Raw genomic sequence first — 21,031 nt, 5'->3', positions numbered from 1 at the left:
CACCAAAGTTTTCTACTTCCCCTGTGATCTTACCAGAGCAAGATAAAAGATAGCAGCAGCCAGTGACAGGAACTTCTGGCAATTACCACTGAACAAGATCAGCCCAAAGAAACACGATTCCACTAAATATTTTTTAAAGTTCTATGTACTACTAATCCTACAGATAAGTAATACAGTGAGAGCTGGGTTATAGCAGCTCCTTACCATCACCCTCCCTAGGTCAAGTTTCTTTCAAGATTTCTGAGCTTGGGAAATAGCTCTGGTGAGATGAGAATTTAAAAGAGAGATCGTCAAAAGAGCTAACAAGTCCTCATACAGTCCATTCTCCTTTTCTTCCACTCTCCCTTCACCTTGCATGTTCTCTTAATTAAAGAATGAATGTATCAAGGAGAAAGAATTACATCAGCTTTTAAAAACTGATTGCTACCTCTTCCCCTCCCCCCAATACGTAGGCTACAGTACAAGAGTTTAAAGAATGCTCCAACAGTGGCCAAATAATTACTTCTAGTATTTTTTTAAGTAAGCTCTATACCCAACATAGGGCTTGAACTCACAACCCCGAGATCGAGTCAAACTCTACCAAATGAGCCAGCCAAGCACCACAATTAATGTCTAATATTTTAAAGAAGAGTCCTGGTCAACCCAAAAGGACCTTGTCTCAAATCTAAGTAAGATTTTTTTTTTTAATGTCTCATGAACATAAGCTATATGGACAATAAAAAGGACTCCTGTCTCTAGTATTTACTTACAACAGTAATCTTCAGTGGACAAATCAGATGCTTGACTGTACTATACATTTGCTCCCTCTCCTTTCTAGCCATGAAATCCATCCTCTGCCCTACTTTTGTCTTGTAATCTACAGATTTCATTACCTGGATTTTACTGCCCTGTGACTTTAGGGTTCATTTGAACATATGAGAGACACCAGCAGCAAATCAGAAGGTGGGAGGAAGAAAATAATCATTCTCCCCACCCTTTGTCATATTGTGGTGCTGGCAGTATTCCATATTCTATGTTCCTCTTTGATGATGGTAGACTTTTCTGAGCTGTGGTAACAATACTTGTATCTCTTTGTCCCTTTAGACTGAAGACAATAACTTCCCCTTGCTGATAATCAATGGGTATTTTTGCATCCTTTATTCACTGCTCCCCTTGACCCTGCTCATAGCACTGTAAATAGCCCTTTCGTTAAACTCTCTTAATAAACAAACAAAATGTGATATATTCATACACTAGAATATATTCAGTCTTAAAAAGGAATCAATTCTGATACATGTTACAATATGGAGAAATTCTGAGGATATTATGGCTAAGTGAAATAAGCCAATCACCAAAAGTCCAAATTGTATGATTCCACTTACATGAGGTACCTATTAGCATAATCAAATTCATAGAGACAGAGAAAGTAGGATAGTGGTTACTAAGGGCTGCAGGGAGTAGAATAAAGAGTTTAATGTGTATGAAGTTTTACTCTGGAATGAAGAAAAAGTTCTGGAGACAGATGGTGGTAGTTATATAATAATGTAAAGGTGATTAATGACAATGAATTGTACTCTTAAAAACTAAATTTTATGTTATGTATATTTTATCATATACACAAAACTTGCTTTAGTTAAGGCTTCTGAATGTGTAATCTTTTGATGTCAAGATCCTTACTGATAAACTAATTTATTATAAATTCCTAATTCCAAAGATTAGAAAGACTTTCACTGTCAATATGTGTAGCAATTTATAGTTTACTAATGACCTCCACATAAAATATTCCCCTTGATATTCAGGCAAGAAATCAAGTTGGAAGGAGACAGTAAGTAAAAAGTGCTATCAAAATTTAAGTTCACTAACTACACATTCAGAAGCAATACATACTTACTTAAATATCATGTACACAAAATATACCATCCACAAAACAATTTTTTAAAAAGTAATAAGAAAATACCTACCAAGCTTTTATCCACATTGGGGCTACTTCGGTTATCATTAGGATTTGCCGAAGATAAGTATCTGAGAGGAAAAGAGTTTTTAAAAGTAAAAAAAAAAAACCCAAAAAACTCTTCAATATTCAATAACAACCAGTAATATATGCTATGTGCCTATTTTTTTGTGCAGTATTGTACTTGCTATGCTTTTTCAAAGTTGAGTACAAATTCATAATTCTTTACTTAGGAAGTAAAAAGCGATACATATGTTAAATAAAATCCCCAGTTAGGTCAGAAGCAGCACTCTGTAATTATACACTTTACTATTCCTGCAGCAAAACATATGAATATTCATACCAAGTAGGATAAATTAAAAACCAAGAGTCTCCAGTTAGTTCAAATTAGGTTTTTGGCCATGAGAGCAGCTTATGGAAGCTTTTGCCACCGAACAAATCACTAAGATGTTTTCAGTTTTTAGAGCTCTGTGGTTTTATTTGTTTTTATTTTTTTAAGTAGGCTCCATGCCCAGGACTTGGACTCACAACCCTGACATCATGACCTGAGGCAAATCAAGAGTCAGGACACTTAACTGACTGAGCCACCCAGGTCCCCCAGTTTTTAGAGATTTTTGGATTAGGGATTGGGGATAAGGAATTGCTGACTTGTAAAGACATGAACAGAACTTCTCTCCCTGCCTCAATTATTCTTCAGCCAAGGATGATACTGCCTTTCTGGACAAAAAAGAGTTTTGCCTTAAGTGGTTAACATAACCTAAAGTTCAGGTGATGTCCTGCTAATCTTTTGAGACTCTAAGGCTTACAGGGTTCTTTCTTTAAATCCACTAAAGTCAGAATTACATCTAAGATAGTAGTGACCTTTAGAAGTCTTTATACATGAGATTAACACATTTAAACAGGTCATATAAAAAAAATTTTCTAAGCTCCCAAATGTTATATATAGGTGAGTTACTATGGCTGCTTCTGCTACTGCCTCTAACATGCTACAACTACCACTATTAATTCTTCTATCATAACCACCACTACAGTCACCACATTGGTTCATTAGGAGAAAACCCTCAAAAAGAAATCAAATAGCTACTATACACTTCTTAGTTGTTATAGGGCAGCTATTATCAGCTACATATTCATTATATATGAATTCAATGCATTCATTAATAATTAAAAAATGAAGAAGAAGAAAAGTTCCTTTAAGTACCATTAAACACATATTACAGTGCTCTAAAACAAAACAAAACAAAACAGGAAAATATATCACTTTTTATGTTTTCTTTGGAAAATTACTTAGATCAACTACAGAATCAAATAATGAGGAGGCAGTAATAGGCACTAAGTAGCAGATTTGTAGAGAAATGGTCCCATTTAAAAAATGACAAATTCTAGGTTTAGCAGAACTTCATTCCATTAACTACCAAATGTCTCAGAAATTCAGTGTGGGATTCCACAACATGTAATGTAAATAAAAGCATATAGCAGCACCAGTGAAACCTGAATTAGATATGAAAACAGACCATTTGATCCCTAAGATCTTCTAAATTATGATATACTATACAAACTAAAGTTAATATTTGGCCTCTACAAAGTTAATAATATAACTTTGAATACAGCACTGGAAATGTTAAGGACACTACTACTTGTACACATCCATTCATTCTTCTACTTTTTGTCTTATTTTTTCTTTCAAAGTTATATATATTATATTGCTGCTTTCATATAGAATTTGGTCATTTAGGTAACTTATGAAAAGTTTTAGATTATTACAAATATAGCTAAAAGTTTAACCTTTAAACTATTAAAAATCATTCTTCATTTATGGAAGAATGGAAGATCTTTATTTCAACAATAAAGATCTCTAACTTTTGGTAATTGGAATTATGTTTGGATTTCAGAAGCAAGAATTTCAGAAGTTTCCTATTTCAGCCAGTAACTCATATTTATATATTATCATAAGGCTAATCAGTATTTTGCTGATTCTTAAAGATTAACCACACCTTCAACCATTCATGTAATAGGCAATTACTAAACAACGTTATGTTATTCAATAAGACAGTGGTACTGAAGAACAGAATGCAATGTCTGCTTCTGAGAAACTTAGAAATTAGTTTGGGATATGCAATCATATAGATACAAGGAAAAACCAGAGAGCATAATCAAGTACATGACAATGTACTGTTACAAACAGTATATATAATGTTTATTTAACTCAAGATTACTTTTGTATAGATAAACCCAAATAAAGTCATTAACTGCTATGAACTACAGAAAATCCAAAAACATTGAGAGTTATTTATATCAACATTTCAAGTGCTTCAGAAATCAAGCCAGAGAAAAACTGATAAAAACAGGAAGGAAGGATGCATTTTTTTTATAAAAATTCACCCTGAAACTTGTCACTGCATTTCAATATAAAATAGCTACAATATTATATTCCTGGGTGCTGGTGGGTAAGGATTAAAATACTGGACTTTACTAGGAGTCAAAAGTCAAGTACTACCTGTAATACTTGATGCAACAAAAAGTATTCAGTACTGTCTTATAGCTGGATTATAGGAGAAATATCCTAAGGCAGGATTAAATTGCATTCCTGTTTTCTAAACTTGAATCGGCTCTTACAAAAAAGTTTTGACTAAAATGACAAAATGCTTCACTTTAAAATATTATCCATTTCCTCACTAGGATATGAGCATCTTAAGAGAAGGTACTAACCATATTTTATTCATCTTTCTCCCTGCACCTTGGTGCTTAATAAATACTTGACAAAAAATAAGTTGGTAAACGTGTTTTTTGGTTTTTTTTAAGCCCATCCTTTTTTTTTTAATAAACATATAATATATTTTTAGTTGGCAAACATGTTTGTTGAATGAATGAATGAATGCTCTTGAATGAGATAATGTCAAATGTTTAATTTATATCTCACGTCCATTTGAAGACTAAACCTATCATTAGCTCATACTATTAACAGCTAACATTAACTGAGTGCTAATGTTCCAAACGTCCTACTGTTTTAATTAAACCTTACAGTAATGCTGTGAGACAAGTATTATCATCATCATCATCCCTATTTTTGAGGAAATGGAGGCATAAAAGGTTGAAATTATTTGCCCAAGGTTACAAGGTCTCACATGAAACACATGGTAAATTCATTTAGTGATTTTTGGTGAGGAATCACTTAATTTTTGCATTACTAAAAATTATAGGCCTTTGTTAACATCAGTATAGTAATGGTAACCCTGGAAAACTATTTGTTGTTCCGAAATGTATTATAAAACCAGAGCTCTCTGGATGATGAGATTAACCAAAATATTAGTATTGATATAATATTTTAATATATTAATTGCTGTTAACTTGAACACATATATAATGCATTATTCAGCAACAATTTCTGAAACACAATATCCTGATAATGGAGAAGTCTAAAAGGAATGAACTATGAAATAATACAATTATCATGCATCACTGAAAAACAGCGTATTATGGTATCTCTTAATATACCATTAAATGTTCTTGAAGTGATTTTTAGATATCCCTAAGAAAATAATAGACCACAACAAAATTATTACCTACCCCTGAAATCAATGCTTAGCATACTCACCTACGATTGCTATAATATGTAAATCCTACAAAAGGTAATTGATTGCCAACAAAAGCTTTAGGTATGGGGAATGTTTCTTCATCTCCTTTATCTTCTTCCAAGTCATCAAAATTACTTGTATCAATGTCACTACTTAAATCAGGTACAACTGGTGCTACAGCTAAAAATGGAAAGAAAATTAGTAGTTCCTTCAAACTTAATATTAAAATAAAGGAAAGCAAAGATTCCATACCAACTACTAAGTGTCCTACATACAAATTAAGTTGCAAACTACAAATTCCAAATGGGTTGAACCTTATTTTATTTGATTATATTAGATTATTAATCAACTGATACTGATCATTCTAATTCTATGAAACAATTACCTTCAAAATCACCTATAATTATTATCTGTATTTCAAGTTTAAATTGAATATTACAAGTATTGGGGTTTTAAAATACATCAAAATATAAAATATGCAAAAGCAGTTAGGACTACAGAAAAGATTTTCAGAAATAGCATACTAAATAAATAACATACTAAATAAATAGCATACTAAATTGTACTCAAAGATTCAAAGTTGATTGGTTTCAAATATAATATTTTGTTTGTTAATCTGCTGTATAGCAAATCAGAAATTAAGGTTATGTCTTCATAGCCCTGGATAGACCTATTTGGTATTGAAATATATTTGTTCATCTAAAATCCAGATGGTCTGTAATCACTTCCCCAACTGATTATCTCTATAATATTAAGTCACAAGGAGCAATGTATTTTGAACTGCATTTTCAGGCTAGCCACCTTCCCTGAATTAAGTCATTAAGCGATGACTCAATGAGTTATTTATGAAATGGCTATTTAGGAAAAAAGGGCAGAGATACAAAACGGATACAATTTTCAAGAGTTATAAACCTGATGGAAAGTAAGGCTCATATATACTTAATTAAACAAAACCAAATATGGCAATGCTTCAGTTTTCATAATATGGGAGAAAATACCATTTGAAAGCAACACTACTACTATCTTAATTTGGAGCTTGAATATGCTACAGAGAGCCATCTAAAAATACATTTTAGAACAAAATGTGTTTCACTTAAAGATATAATAGTATTAAGAAAACATGGGTGGCACTGTTGATTAAACATCGGCCTTCGGCTTAGGTCATGATGCTGGGAGTCCTGGGATCGAGCCCCACATTGGGCTCCCTCCTCAGTGGGGAGTCTGATTCTCCCTCTGCCTCTACCTGCCACTCCCCCTTGCTTGTGTTCTCTCTCTCTCTCTGCCAAAAGCATTACAGAAATATCAACAAAATGGTAAATAATTTAGACACAATCAAATCATATTGCCTCCAAGAAAAAGATGGAAGATGAGCAACAAAAAATAACTGACCTGGTTTCATGGTATTAATCTCTTACATAAAGGAGTAATTTTTCTGGGTTTTCCAGATAAGAAATAACTACTGTTGTGGATCTCAGATATGGTGAATTATTTGATGAATTCAGGAATGAAACAACACATTTAATTAACCCAAAGAAGCTATAATACTAACAATGGATAGGGAAAGATCTTTTGCACCATTCTCTTTTCTTAATGACCAGGAAAACAGCCTGACAAGACAGTTCTAGCTTCCAAATAGTACTAACTGCCTAATTTGTAAAATGGGCAGGTGGGGAGGGGAAGCTAGTTGTCACTCCTTGTGAAGTAAATAAATCAGTAATAGTCTTGGCATAAATTCTACTTTAAAACAGTGGTTCTCAATTCTGAAACGATCTTGCTCCCCTTGGGGACATGTGGCAATGACTGAATACATTTTTGGCTGTCATAACTGGGGGAGATGTGCTGCTGGCATCTAGAGGTTTGTAAAGATCAGGGATACTGCTAAAGATCCAAGAAAGTTCAGGACAGCCCACACAAAAAAGATTTATCTGGTCTAGTGTTCATGGTAAAAAGCCCTACTTTAAAATTATCATATAGGATCGATTTAAAAGGAAACAGAGGAAGGCTGGTGAATTTTCTTTTGCTGTTTCAGATGAATCTAGTCTTTTTATAGACTGTATACCATTTCAGAGTAGTTTTAAAATGAGACAAATTCTGTTTAAATTCTGAGATACAAGTAAGGGAATTTCTGGGAGAATTACAAAAGTAATACTTCATCTACATTTAAAGCATAACATTTAGGTTTTATAGAACACCCTATAATCATGCCAGAACTAACATATAAGAATAAGGATAAAGATAGCTTTACAGAATTATTATTGATACATAGAGTAATCTATTTATAGAAATTTACCTTTCCATAAATAACTGGTAATACAGGAATCATGTTCCATAAAAAGAATCTAGCTGATGTTAAAAAAAAAAAAAATGGCAGAGTAGGAAGCTCTAAGAAACCACCTTTTCATTGAAGTAGACATTATGCTGGCAAAAACTATCATAAGCAACTTTTTCAGATCTCTGAAATCTAAGAAAAAACTTACAAGAAGCAGAGGAATGTTTAATAAAGAAAGAAGCTACTAAATTTTGGCATTTCAGGAATTGTCATTGGCTGACCAGTGACATAACAATGGAAAACAGTCTTCAGTGATCATACAAGACAAGGAATACAGACTTTGTAAAAGTAGTTTGAAAAACTTATTAACAAATGCATGACTGAAGTCCATAATAAGCAACAACAGCAAATCTGGGGAGGGGGAAATCTGATTTTCAGAGTTATATTATGCTGTTCAACATGTCTAGTTTTCAAAAAAAAAATTACAAAGGATGTAAAGAAACAGAAAAAGCATGGAGTATTCACAGAGAATAAAGAATGTCAGAAAACATCACTGAGGAAACCCAATATTAGATTTATTACACAGACTTTAAACAGTCTTAAATATTCTCAAAGAGCTAAAGGAAACTATGGACAAAGAACTAAAGGAAACCAGGAGTATGATATCTTAACAACTACAAAAGTACAACAGCTGAAACTACAAATACACTAGAAGGGTTCAACAGCAAATCTGAGCAGGCAGAGGAACCAGGGAACTTAAGTAAGACCACTAATATTATCAAGTGTAGGGAAAAAAAGAAAACAACGAAAAAGTGAACTCTTGGGATACCATAAAGCATACGAACATACACATTATGAAATTCTCAAGAAAGGAGAGTAAGAGGCAGAAAGAATATTTAAAGAAATAATGGCTCCAGGGGTGCCTGGGTGGCTCAGTCATTAAGCATCTGCCTTCGGCTCAGACCATGATCCCTGGATCGAGTCCCACATCAGGCTCCCTGCTTGGAAGGAGGCCTGCTTCTCCCTCTCCCACTACCCCAGCTTGTGTTCCTTCTCTGGCTGTCTCTCTCTATGTCAATTAAATAAATAAAATCTTAAAAAAGAAAAGAAATAATGGTTCCAAACTAACCAATCTGATGAAACATGAATCCACACAACCAACAAGCTCAATGAACTCCAAGTAAGAAAAATTCAGATCCACATCATGACACATTATAATAAATTTTGAAAAGACAAAGATAGAATCTTGAAAGCAAGAGAAAAGTGACTTGTCATACATACACAAGGAATCCTCGATTAGATTAAGAGCCCATTTCTTTCTTTCTTTCTTTCTGTTTTTTTTTTTTTTTAACAAAACCCCAACTCAGGGCCTGAACTCACAGCCCTGAGATCAAGACCTACACTGAGATCAAGAGCCGGACACTTAACCAACTGAGCCATGCAGGCTCTCCTTAAGAGCCTATGTCTAAGCAGAAACTTGAAGGCCAGAAGGCAGTGGAACAACATATTTAAAGTGCTGAAACAATGGTTCAGCAAGAATTCTACATCTGGCAAAATTATTCTTTAAAAATGAAGGACAAGGGCGCCTGGGTGGCTCAGTGGGTTAAGCCGCTGCCTTCGGCTCAGGTCATGATCTCAGGGTGCTGGGATCGAGTCCCGCATCGGGCTCTCTGCTCAGCAGGGAGCCTGCTTCCCTTCCTCTCTCTCTGCCTGCCTCTCTGCCTACTTGTGATCTCTCTCTGTCAAATAAATAAATAAAATCTTTAAAAAAAAAAAAAAAAGAAGGACAAATTAAAGAGATTACCCCAGGTAAGGGAAAGATCAGAGACTGCTGCTAGTAAACCTATCCTACAAGAATTGTTGAGTTTTTTAAGGTTGAAATGAAAAGACAGTAGACATTAACTCAAAGCTTTGTGAAGAAATAAAGGTAACCACACAGGTAAATGCAAGAGCCAGCATTACGTATTTTTCTTTATAAATCCACTTTTCCTCCTATAGGGCTTAAAAGAAATATGCCTGAAACAATTATAAATTTATGTTAATGAGCACAGACTATATAAAGATGTAATCTTTATATTTATGTTATTGTGACAATAACAACACAAAGGGAGAAAAAGGATTTGTAGAGAAATGGGTTTTTTTCCCCTTAAGATTTTATTTGTCAGAGAGAAAGCAAGCATAAGCAGGAGGACTGGCAGGCAGAGCAGGCAGAGGGAGAAGCAGGCTCCCCACTGAGCAAGGAGCCTGATACAGAACTCGATCCTAGGACCCTGAAAGGACCTGAGCTGAAGGCAGATGCTTAACTGACTGAGCCACCCAGGCATACCTAGAAGCAGTTTTTTTATGCTTCTGACAGTAAATTGTATCAATTCAACCTACACTGTTATCAGTTTAGGATACTAAATGTAATCTCCAGGATAATCACCATAAGAAAATGACTAAATAATATACAGAAAATGAATTGAAGAGGGAATCAAAACAGCACACTATGAAATAATCCAGTAGACAAAATAGGTGTCAGTAATGCAGGGGCCGAGGAATAGAAAGAAAAAATACAGAAAAAAGAACAATGGCAAAAGTCTTTACATATAATACTTACTTTAAATGAATTAAAGTCACTAATTAAAAGGTAGAGACTGGACGAATGGATTAATAAAACTGATCCATTTACACGCAGTATATGGAGAACTCACTTTAGATTGAATGACATAAATACATTAGAAGAATGAAAGAAAATATTCCATGGGAAAAAAAGCTGGGGTGCCTACACTAATATCAGACAAAAAAGACATTTAAGACTGTTAAAATAGGGAAAAACAGGGCATAATGACGATAGTAATAAAAGGGTTAATTAATCAAAAGATAAGACAATTATAAACATGTATGCATGAACAACATAGCTCCAAAATGTATGTAATAAAAAATTACATAAATGGAGAAACAGTTCTAAAATAATGCTTGGAGTAATCAATAACCCACTTTCCATAAATGAACAGAACATTTAAACAAAAGATGAATAAGAAAATGCAGGACATGAACAATATCATAAACCAACATGATATAACAGACATATAAAGCTCAATCCACCATCAACAGCAGAATACACATTGCACATGAGAAATTCTCCAGGACAAACTATATGTTAGGCCAAAAAACAACCTAATAAATTTAAAGAGACTGAAATCATACAAGTATCTTCACCAAGCCACGATGGAATAAAACAAGGTATCAACAAGAGAAGACTATAAGTTTCACAAATACCTGGAAAACAGCAAACTCTTTTGTTGCAAGTTTTTATTTAAATTCCAGTTAATATATATTGTAATATTAGTTGTAGAAGTAGAATTTAGTGATTCATCACTTACATATAACACCCAGTGCTCATCACAACAAGTGCCCATCACCCATTTAACCCACCTCTTCTCCAGGAAGCATCAGTTTGTTCTCTATAGTTAAGAGTCTGTTTCTTGGTTTATCTCTTTTTTCTTCATTTGTTTGTTTGGTTTCTTAAATTCCACGAGTTAAATCATATGGTATTTGTCTTTCCCACTCTGACTCCACCCATATCATTGCAAATGGCAAGATTTTGTTTCTTTTTTATGGCTAAGTAATATTCCACTGCATGCACATGTGCACGTGTGTACACACACACATATACATGTATATATACACCTCGCATCTTCTTTATCCATTCATCAGCTGATGGACATTGGGCTGTTTCCATAATTTGGATATTGTTGATAATGCTGCTATCAACATCGGGATGCATGTGTCCCTTTGAATAAGTATTTTTCTATCCTTTGGGTAAATATCTAGTGGTGCCATTGCTGGATCATAGGGTAGTTCTTTTTTAACTTTCTGCAGAACCTCCATACTGTTTTCCAGAGTGGCTCCCCTAGTATGCATTATTCCTACCAATAGTGTAAGAGGGTTTCCCTTTCTCCACACTCTCACCAATACCTGTTATTTCCTTGTGTTGTTAATTTTTGCCATTCTGACAGGTGTCAAATGGTATCTTGTTGTAGTTATGATTTGTATTTCCCTGATAATGAGTGATATTGAGCATCTTTTCACGTAGCCATTAAACATTGGATGTCTTCTATGGATAAATGCCTATTCAGGTCTTCTGCCCATTTCTTAACTGGATTATTTATTTTTGGGGTGTTCAGTTTGATAAGTTCTTTATAGATTTTGGATACTAACACTTCATCAGATATGTCATTTGCAAACATCTCCCATTCTGAAAGTTGCCTTTTAGTTTTGTTGACTGTTTCCTATGCTGTACAGAAGGTTTTTATCTTGATTAAAGTTCATTTTTGCTTTTATACCCCTTGCCTCTGGGGATGTATCTAGAAAGAAGTTGTTGCCGATGTCAAAGTGGTGAAAACAACATACTCTTAAAAAAAACCAATGAGTCAAAGAAGGAATCATAAGGGAGATTAGAGAAAATGCTTTGAGAACAAATGAAAATGAGAACCACACCAAACTTATGGGATTCAGTGAAATCAGTACTCACAAAAATTTTAGTTGTAAATGCCTACATGAAAAAAAAGGGAGAGAAAGATCTCAAATCAATAACCCAGCTGACACACTAAGGAACCAGAAAAAGAAGAGCAAACTAAGCCCAGGGCTATAGTAAGGAAGAGCAATACAGAATAGATTGTGGATAAAATATAGAATACAAAATTAATAGTGAAAGTGACAAAGATCAACAAAATTGACAAATCTTTTACTAGACTAAGGTGGAAAAAAGAGAAGACAAATTAGAAATGAAAGTGGGGATATAACTACCGACTTTCTACAAATAACAATAAAAGGAAAATCTACAGGGGCTTCTGGATGGCTCAGTCAGTTGAGTGTCTGACTCCTGATTTTGTGGGGGGGTCATGATAGCGAGATTGTGAGAACAATCCCGCATCAGGCTCCACACTAAAGCAAGGGGAGAGAGGTCTGCTGGAGATTCTCTCTCCCTCTCTCTCTCCCTCTGCCTCTAACCCTGCTTGCTTTCTCTCTCTCTAAAAAAACCAAACAAAATAAAAAACAAAAAAACTTTAAAAGAAAAAAACTACAATTGTACATCAACATGTTAGATAACCTAGATTAAATGATAAGTTCCTAGAAACACATGAACTACCAAAACTTATTTGAAAAAGAGAATCTGAACAAACCTGTAAGAGATTTAATAAATAACAAAAAATGTCCCAACAAAGAAAAAAAATCCAAGACAAGACTGTTTCACAGCCGAATTCTACCAAACATATAGTTTGGGAGTTTAATGCCAATCCTTCTCTAACTCTTCCAAAAAACAGAAGGAACACAAATTCATTCCATGAGGCCAGAATTATTCTGACTCCAAAGCCAGATCAAGACCACACACACACACACACACACACACACACACACACAGCCAATGTCATACTCACTAGTGAAAGACTGAAAGCTTTTCTACTGTGATCAAGAGCAAGACAAGGACTCTGTCTCACAACTTCTATTCAACACAGTATTACAAATTCCAATCAGAGCAATTAGGCAAGTACATGAAACAAAAGGCATCCTCATTGGAAACACAATCAATGCAATCATTACCCAAAACTCCAATGTCCTTTATCACACATCTGGAAAAACCCACTTTAAAACTCATGCGGGGGACGCCTGGGTGGCTCAGTTGGTTAAGCAGCTGCCTTCGGCTCAGGTCATGATCCCGGCATCCTGGGATCGAGTCCCACATTGGGCTCCTTGCTCCGCAGGGAGCCTGCTTCTCCCTCTGACTCTTCCTTCCACTCTGTCTGCCTGTGCTCGCTCTCACTCTCTCTCTCTCTGATAAATAAATAAATAAAATCTTTAAAAAAAAAAAAAAAACTCATGCGGAAACCTCAAGTGATCCCAAATAGGCAAAACAATCCTGGAAAAGCAGAGAGCTTTTCCACGCCCTGATTTCAAAGGCTACTAGAAATCTATTGCAATCAAAACAGTATAGTACTGGCATGAAGACAGTTCAATGGTGTATCATAGAAAGACTAGAAATAAAGCCTCACATACGTGGTCAAATGATTTGAGAAGGGTGCAAGACCACTTAATAAAAAAGGAGTTTTTTCAACAAATGATAGTATAGGAAAACTGGATATTGACATGCAAAACAATGAAGATAGACTCTACCTAACAACATATACAAAAATTCACTCAAAACAATGGAAGGCAATGACTCCAACATTTATTTGTATACCAGTGACCAGAAAAGCATTATTCACAATAGCTAAAAGGTACAAGCATTTCAAGCGTCTGTCAATATGTGAATAGATTTTTTTTACAATGTGGTATACATGCACAGTAAAATATTATTCAGCCTTAAAACAGAACAAAATTCTGGTATGTCCTGTAACATGGATGAACCTTGAAGACAAGCTAAGTGAAATACATCAACCACGAAAAAATAAATATTATAGGATTTTACTTTGAGGTAACCAGAATAAACTCATAGGCTCAGAAAGTAGAATAGTGGCTACTGGGGGCTGGGGTTAAAGGAGAATGGAGAACTACTGTTTAATGTGTGAAGAAATCTAGCTTGGGATGATAAGAAAGTTCCAGAGATGGATAGTAGAAATGGCTGCACAATAAGGTGAAGGTGCTTAATGCCACAAACTATACTGTTAAAAATGGCTAAAATGGTAAATTTTGTTATATATACTTTACCACAATAAAAAGATAATTTTTCTTAAAGTTTATGCTTTTAAAACATGACCCCAACGTAATACTGAGAAAGTCTAAACTCCTATGACCCTGAAACTTGCTAGATCCTAGATTCTTTACCTATGAAGCCTACAGTGATAATTTCTCCCATAAAAATGTACAACTCTAAAAGAGAGGACACTAGACTTAATTAATCCACAGAACCTGGAATAGCATAAATGTGCTTACAAACAACAAATTTTATTTGTTTTTAAATAAATGGAAAATTTACCACATGAGCTGACAGTCACTCCTGTTACCATCTTGTGTCATTTCCCACCAGCTATAGGTGGATTAGGTAAAATATCTGATCTCAAATGATACCATGAATGGTAAAATGTTTTTGCAAATTACCATATTATTATATTTAACACAGTATTACTAATAATGTATCTGCTATATGTAATAAATGTTACCATATTATTTTCCCCAAAATTTAACTGCCAAGAATGTTGATTCCCTACATTTCTACTTTGTATAATACTGAATGGTATTACTTAAATGGCACATGGTATTCCAGAAGAGCTAAGGCTTTTGGATTCACATAGATTTGAATCCTGACACTGTCATCTACTAGCAGTGTGACCCGTAGCAGGTTATTTAGGTCTTCTCATTTCTTCTGTTTTCTTTCTTCAATCTCACTCCTGTCATTTCTTCAATTCTATTTTAAATGAGTAAAAAAGTAATTTTACAATCTTAATACTCTGTGCCGCTAAATTAAGAGTGAATAAGATCAGGAAGCTCATGGAAATCCTGCCAAAAACCAATCTATTTTGTACCCTGCTCCCACACCACCAAGGAACAGATGGTGAAGATTAATTGCCATTATAGCTTATAGACATGTAAGTGGTAAAATATCAAAAAAACTATTATTTGGAAAAGTTAAGCAATTCTGCCAAAGAAAATTGGAGAGTCAAAATTAAAAAGAATTATAAATGTTATATAATTTTTAAAAGCTTAGCAGGTCAGAGAGGTCAGTTCACAGTAAAAGTATTCTTGGTATTTTAGGGGTGGGAAGTGAACAAAGGGTAGGAAGAGGGAAGGGGAAGAAGAGAACAGTAAGTTCTACTGACTTCAATTTTTTTCTTTCTTTCTTCTTCTTCTTTTTTTTTTTTTTTAACAATAACCACAAAATAGAAGGTATTAGGATTAGGAAAAGATATCAAAATATTTATGTCTGTTAAATCTAAGTACACTACAGTAAAATCATAGATAATACAGATTTTTCTAAAAAGATTTTATTTATTTATTTGACAGACAGAGATCACAAGTAGGCAGAGAGGCAGGCAGAGAGAGAGAAGGAAGCAGGCTCCCCGCTGAGCAGAGAGCCCAATGCGGGGCTAGATCCCAGGATACTGGGATCATGACCTGAGCCGAAGGCAGAGGCTTTAACCCACTGAGCCACCCAGGTGCCCCAGATAATATAGATTAAAAAACAAAACAAAACAAAACAAAAACATAAGTATCAGTAATACTAATAAAATTACCTCATTATAGAAACTTTTTTTTTTTTTTAGATTATATTTATTTATTTATCAGAGAGAATGAGAACACAAGCAAGGGGAGCTGCAGGAAGAGAGAGATGCAGGCTCCCTGCAGAGCAAGGAGCCTGACACGGGACTCAATCCTAGGACTCTGGGAACATGACCTGAGCCAAAGGCAGATGCTTAACCAACTGAGCCACCCAGGTGTCCCTAGAAATTCTTTAAATAGAAAGTTTGTTTGATTTAAATCAATAAAGTAATACACTGTAACTGTTTTTAAATTAACATGAAATTACATTAAAGAGGTAATAACAATATCATAAAATGCCACTGATTTGGACTCCCCAGTTCCAGGATACTATGACCTCCACAAGGTAAAAAAGCTTTGATCACTGGAGTTTTTCCTAGTGCTTGAAATAGAACAGCGCTCAGCATATACAGCAGGTGTTCAATGTTTGTTGACTAGGTTACCTCCTCTCCTAATTAATACCAGCTTTTCAATACACAAAAGGAAGTATGTCCTCCCTACTTTTTTGAGCAATTTACTCTGTGATTATTCTATAGTTATTTATACATTGTTTCACTTTGAGAAAGAATTTAAACCAATACAAAAGATACTTTGTATTTTCTTCAGTAGCCTTTCAAATTTTCTTCAGATTATAATCATATTTGTCTGTTTTCAGCTTTCTTCAACTTCTAAGAGCACAGCTTGGAAAAAAAAACCCAACCCCACAAAGTTTTTCAATGCAACCATTCATCATCTCACCATACTCATCTCTGTCTTTGCCAACAGTTTCTCATGGAGCAGGAAGACAATAATCATGTCACATTTACTGACATGGAAATTCTCTATTTCCCAGTGTATAACTACTAACAAATTCTCTCAACGTCAAGCCGCTCCTATAGCTTTCCCAGAGAGCAGGTCATTCAATGTCATTCTTAATAGTGTAATTTCCTAATTTCCCAATAATTTATTTCCCCTTTTCCCTTCTCAGTCAATTGTATAGCTTGTATATAGTGTATGTGCTATACCCAAAGGTAGTATAACGATTTCTTTAAAAATATTTGATAACTAGGATACTTCCCTAAAATTGGCAAAAACTATGATCTGTTTCTTTAAAATTAACAAGATTCTTTCCCCCATGAACTTTCCCCTCACAGTCTCAACTAGATAGGCAGACCTCAAGACAAATAATAACTACTTAATTTGTAACTGTTTCTAAACCACACAGCTGAGTTAATTTCCATTATTAAGGTTTACTGCTGTTGTACAGCAGGAATTTAGGAGCTGGTGGTATACATTATCCTTTCTGTGAAAACAGGAAAAAAAAATCTTGAGACTTCAACAGGAGAAAGATGAATTACTGGCCGTCCAAATCCATGAAGATGTTGGGCACATTGGGTACCACTATAATTTTAATTCAGCCATGATGAACAAGGTTTTCTATGAATCATCTCATTATTTTAACTGCTTTTTGAAATAGGGAAATGTTCTCAACTGACTGAAAAAAAATTCTTGCATACTACATGCTTTCATGTCTGAACTGCAAACTGCAAGTCTGATGGACTAATTAAATTCTGGTATTTATCAATAATAGGACCACATATTTTGTATTTTAAGTCTAGTAAAAAAAAGATAATAACTTATCTCTTCACAGGAAATATATTTTAATTACCCTGTATTTACTGACTTTCTTCACATTGAGATATCAAAATATAAGACACAATGCAATTTAACAAAGATCAAATATCAAATTATAACTGCCAAAACCAATTCCATCTCATGTATATGGTCGTTCATCTTGGGTCTCTCAAATGAAGTATCAGAGAAGTAGCAGCATAATTTTCCCAATATTATCAAATATTCTCTCTTTAATTAGAGTAGGATAATGTCCATAACCGCATCTGTGTACTTTAGATTTTCATCAAATATACACATATATTAGCAAGGCAGTATTTACAAGACTGTATTTACTACAACTACTTTCAAATATCCACTGTAATGTGCGAGAAAAAATAACTTACTGTCTCTGAGTGTCTCCCAAGCCCATTGATCATTTTTGAAGAAGAGATGTCGTTTGATTTCTTCAACACCATTTCGCCCTAATCTCACCTCTCTGAATAGAGAGGGGGGAAAAGTTATTAATCATTTAAGATATTATTATTATAACCTGTCCAGATATCCTTATGGGCACAATGTTAAATCTGTGCATAATGATAAAAATAGTTCTACATCACCTTGAAATTATATTGGTTTTCAGTAAGCTATGGATAATACTGAAGAATTTTTTTAAAAAACATGAAAAACAGACTTGTTGATACTCCATCATGACTTTTCTATTGACAAAGAAAATCCTAATAATCATTCACTTTGCTTCATTAGCATAATGAATACAACACAATGAATTTTCTTGACAGCTCTTAACCATTGTGGTAGTTAGACATTTTTTGCAACCAACAACTTTACATCACATCAAAAGCTAACAAAACTCAGAAAGACATCTTAAATTTAAAATCTCCTGTACATAAGCTATTATAAATATTTCTGACCTATCAGAAACCAATGATTAACTAATTCTTGACATTACTACAAAACAGAGTTTTAACGGGATTCCTGGCCTCTTAGGTAAACATATAAATAAAATGTTTAAAAATATGCCTTTAGTAGATTTGGAAAGGGAACTTAGCAACTTCTGTTTTCTACTTCAGTGCCTATAAACAAGAATAGCCCGAATTCCAAATCTTTTCATGAGTTAAAAGATAAACTGCTTTTGATATAATGTGACACCTTCTGAACAAACATTCACTGACTCTCCCAGACTGGATCAGGGAACCTCTCCATGGTTCTATGATAGACAGGCAGTACTTAACTCAGAGTACTTAACTTTCTGTACAATAAACATCTCATTCACTTGTCTGTTTCCCTCAAAGGAGTATGAGGCAGTGGAGAAGAGTGGCTGTGTATCTTTTTCATTTCTATATTCCTAGCACCTAATACACAGCACAGTACTTATATTTATAAAGCACATGTACTAAAATGTAAAAATATGAAAGACTATACATTTCAGGCTCTAAAGGACCATATGTAGGGGAGTACATTTAATATTAAAGTGAATCTGAAATTGAAATATATGTAAAAGCACTAGGCCCTTTTAAATTAACAATATACAATATACAAACATAAATATTAATAATTTTAATAACATAATTTTAGTAAGTCATGTGGTTCATGTTTAAATTTAAAAAGTAAACCATAAGGGTACACATAATATACTATTTTTGTTTCTAAAACACATACATGAATATACATTTATAAAAATGCTTACTGAATCTGAAAGACATCATACCAATGACCATCTCTAGAGGTAAGGAGGTCGGAAATACATACATCTTTATAGGTTTGCACTATTTACTTAATTTCAACAAACATAAAATCGTATATAATTAAATATTTTTTCCAGCTCTACTGAGGTATAACTGACAAAAATCTTAAGATATGTAAAGTGTAAAAAGTGTTTTGACATATGTGCACATTGTGAAAGGATTCTCCCACTGAGAATTAACACATCTATCACATCATCTATTTACCTTTCTTTTTGGTAAGAACATTTAAATTCTACTCTCGTAGCAAATTTCAACTATACAATACTGAATTATCTTAAATGGCATCAATTAGAAAATGCGTAATTTTTCCATCACTAGGAAAAAAATGTTACTAATTAATACATGGTAGTATAAGATGCACTCTAATTTCAGAGATGTTACATGTCAAAAAACCCTCAGACTCAAGAAAATATAATTTTTATACTTGACCAAATTAAAAATTCAACAATGAACCTTAAAAAAAATCATCTGATCTAGCCATCAAAAAAGAGTATTATCCCAATTTCCTAGGTAACGCAAGTGACTGGAGATCCAGAAAGCCATCCAGAATATCACAAAACACTGTATTTCACTATCATTAATGATTTGGGGAATGGTATTATTTTTATTCCACCAGTTCAACTACAGGAGCTGAGATACACACCTCAAATACTGAGCAGCAAAATGAGAATTTCCTTAGAATAAATTAAAGTTCAATGTTAAGATTGTTTACCTGTCAGTAAGGAAGGCACAAATAAGATTTTTTGCTTCTTTTGATATATCATTATCATCAGGAAAAGTAAGTGAATTTTTATGATTCATAATCTTACTGTAAGTTCCAACCAGAGAATCTGCATAAAAAGGTGTATCACCTGAAAAAATTGATAGGGAAAACAAAATAAGATACACTAAAAAAACCAGTTTCAAAGGAAAAGAGTCAATGTTACATGTTTAAAGATTACTATATATGCATTAAAGACATACACTTAATATATAAAAAAGAAATAACATCACAAAGTTGCTTAAATCTTCTAAATAGCTTTTAAAAACACACAAGGCAGGTTTCAATTAGTTTGTTTTCTACAAACAAAATTAACTTTGCTTAATGCAATAAATGCCTTATTAGAAGAAGCCAAATGGCTAACTTCTGGGATGAACAACTATCTTAGAGGTATACAAAATTCTCCTTTACTTACCTACAAGCATTTCATATAAAAATACCCCAACTGACCACCAGTCACATTCTCGTCCATAATAGCCATCACCACCTTGAGATTTTAATACTTCAGGGGAAATGTAATCAGGTGTTCCAACTGCTGTATCACATCGTACCATACCTTCCTAAAAAAAAAGAAGCAGGTTAACTTCTGAACTAGAATACAAATATAAATTCTGAATTATTTAAAATGACTTTCCTAATAAAACCTGTAGAACTCTGCATCTTTGGGCTATAAAATATATCAAAACCTAATGCAAACTTGACAAAAATGAACACATAGGCTAATCACATATACATATTATATACACAATGTATTCAAAATATGTGTGTGCTTGTGTTTCTAGATACATTAGTGATTTTTACATCGTAATATTACTCTAGAAAGACACACTGCCACCCAGTTGTGCCAATATAATGACCTCATCATAACTGCAGAGACCAAGTATATAAGCCAATGCAAGCAGA

At 33.9% G+C, this 21,031-nt stretch overlaps 1 protein-coding gene across 3 annotated transcripts in view; it reads right to left on the bottom strand.

Moving 5' to 3' along the window:
• ROCK1 (Rho associated coiled-coil containing protein kinase 1) overlaps positions 1-21,031 on the bottom strand; it is a 145,892-nt gene that overhangs the window by 62,711 nt on the left and 62,150 nt on the right. For all 3 annotated transcript variants that reach the window (XM_032311480.1, XM_032311482.1, XM_032311481.1), the window contains exons 7-11: positions 20,544-20,688; positions 20,081-20,219; positions 18,010-18,101; positions 5,526-5,685; positions 1,941-2,001 (exon numbers count right to left, since the gene is read on the bottom strand). In XM_032311480.1, the coding sequence (XP_032167371.1) occupies positions 1,941-2,001; positions 5,526-5,685; positions 18,010-18,101; positions 20,081-20,219; positions 20,544-20,688 (597 nt within the window). The remainder of the gene's footprint in view (positions 1-1,940; positions 2,002-5,525; positions 5,686-18,009; positions 18,102-20,080; positions 20,220-20,543; positions 20,689-21,031) is intronic.

The sequence above is a fragment of the Mustela erminea genome, chromosome 13 (genome assembly GCF_009829155.1).
Source record: "Mustela erminea isolate mMusErm1 chromosome 13, mMusErm1.Pri, whole genome shotgun sequence".
In the NCBI taxonomy this organism is placed as follows: domain Eukaryota; kingdom Metazoa; phylum Chordata; class Mammalia; order Carnivora; family Mustelidae; genus Mustela; species Mustela erminea.
This window is presented reverse-complemented; position numbering and strand designations above follow the sequence as displayed.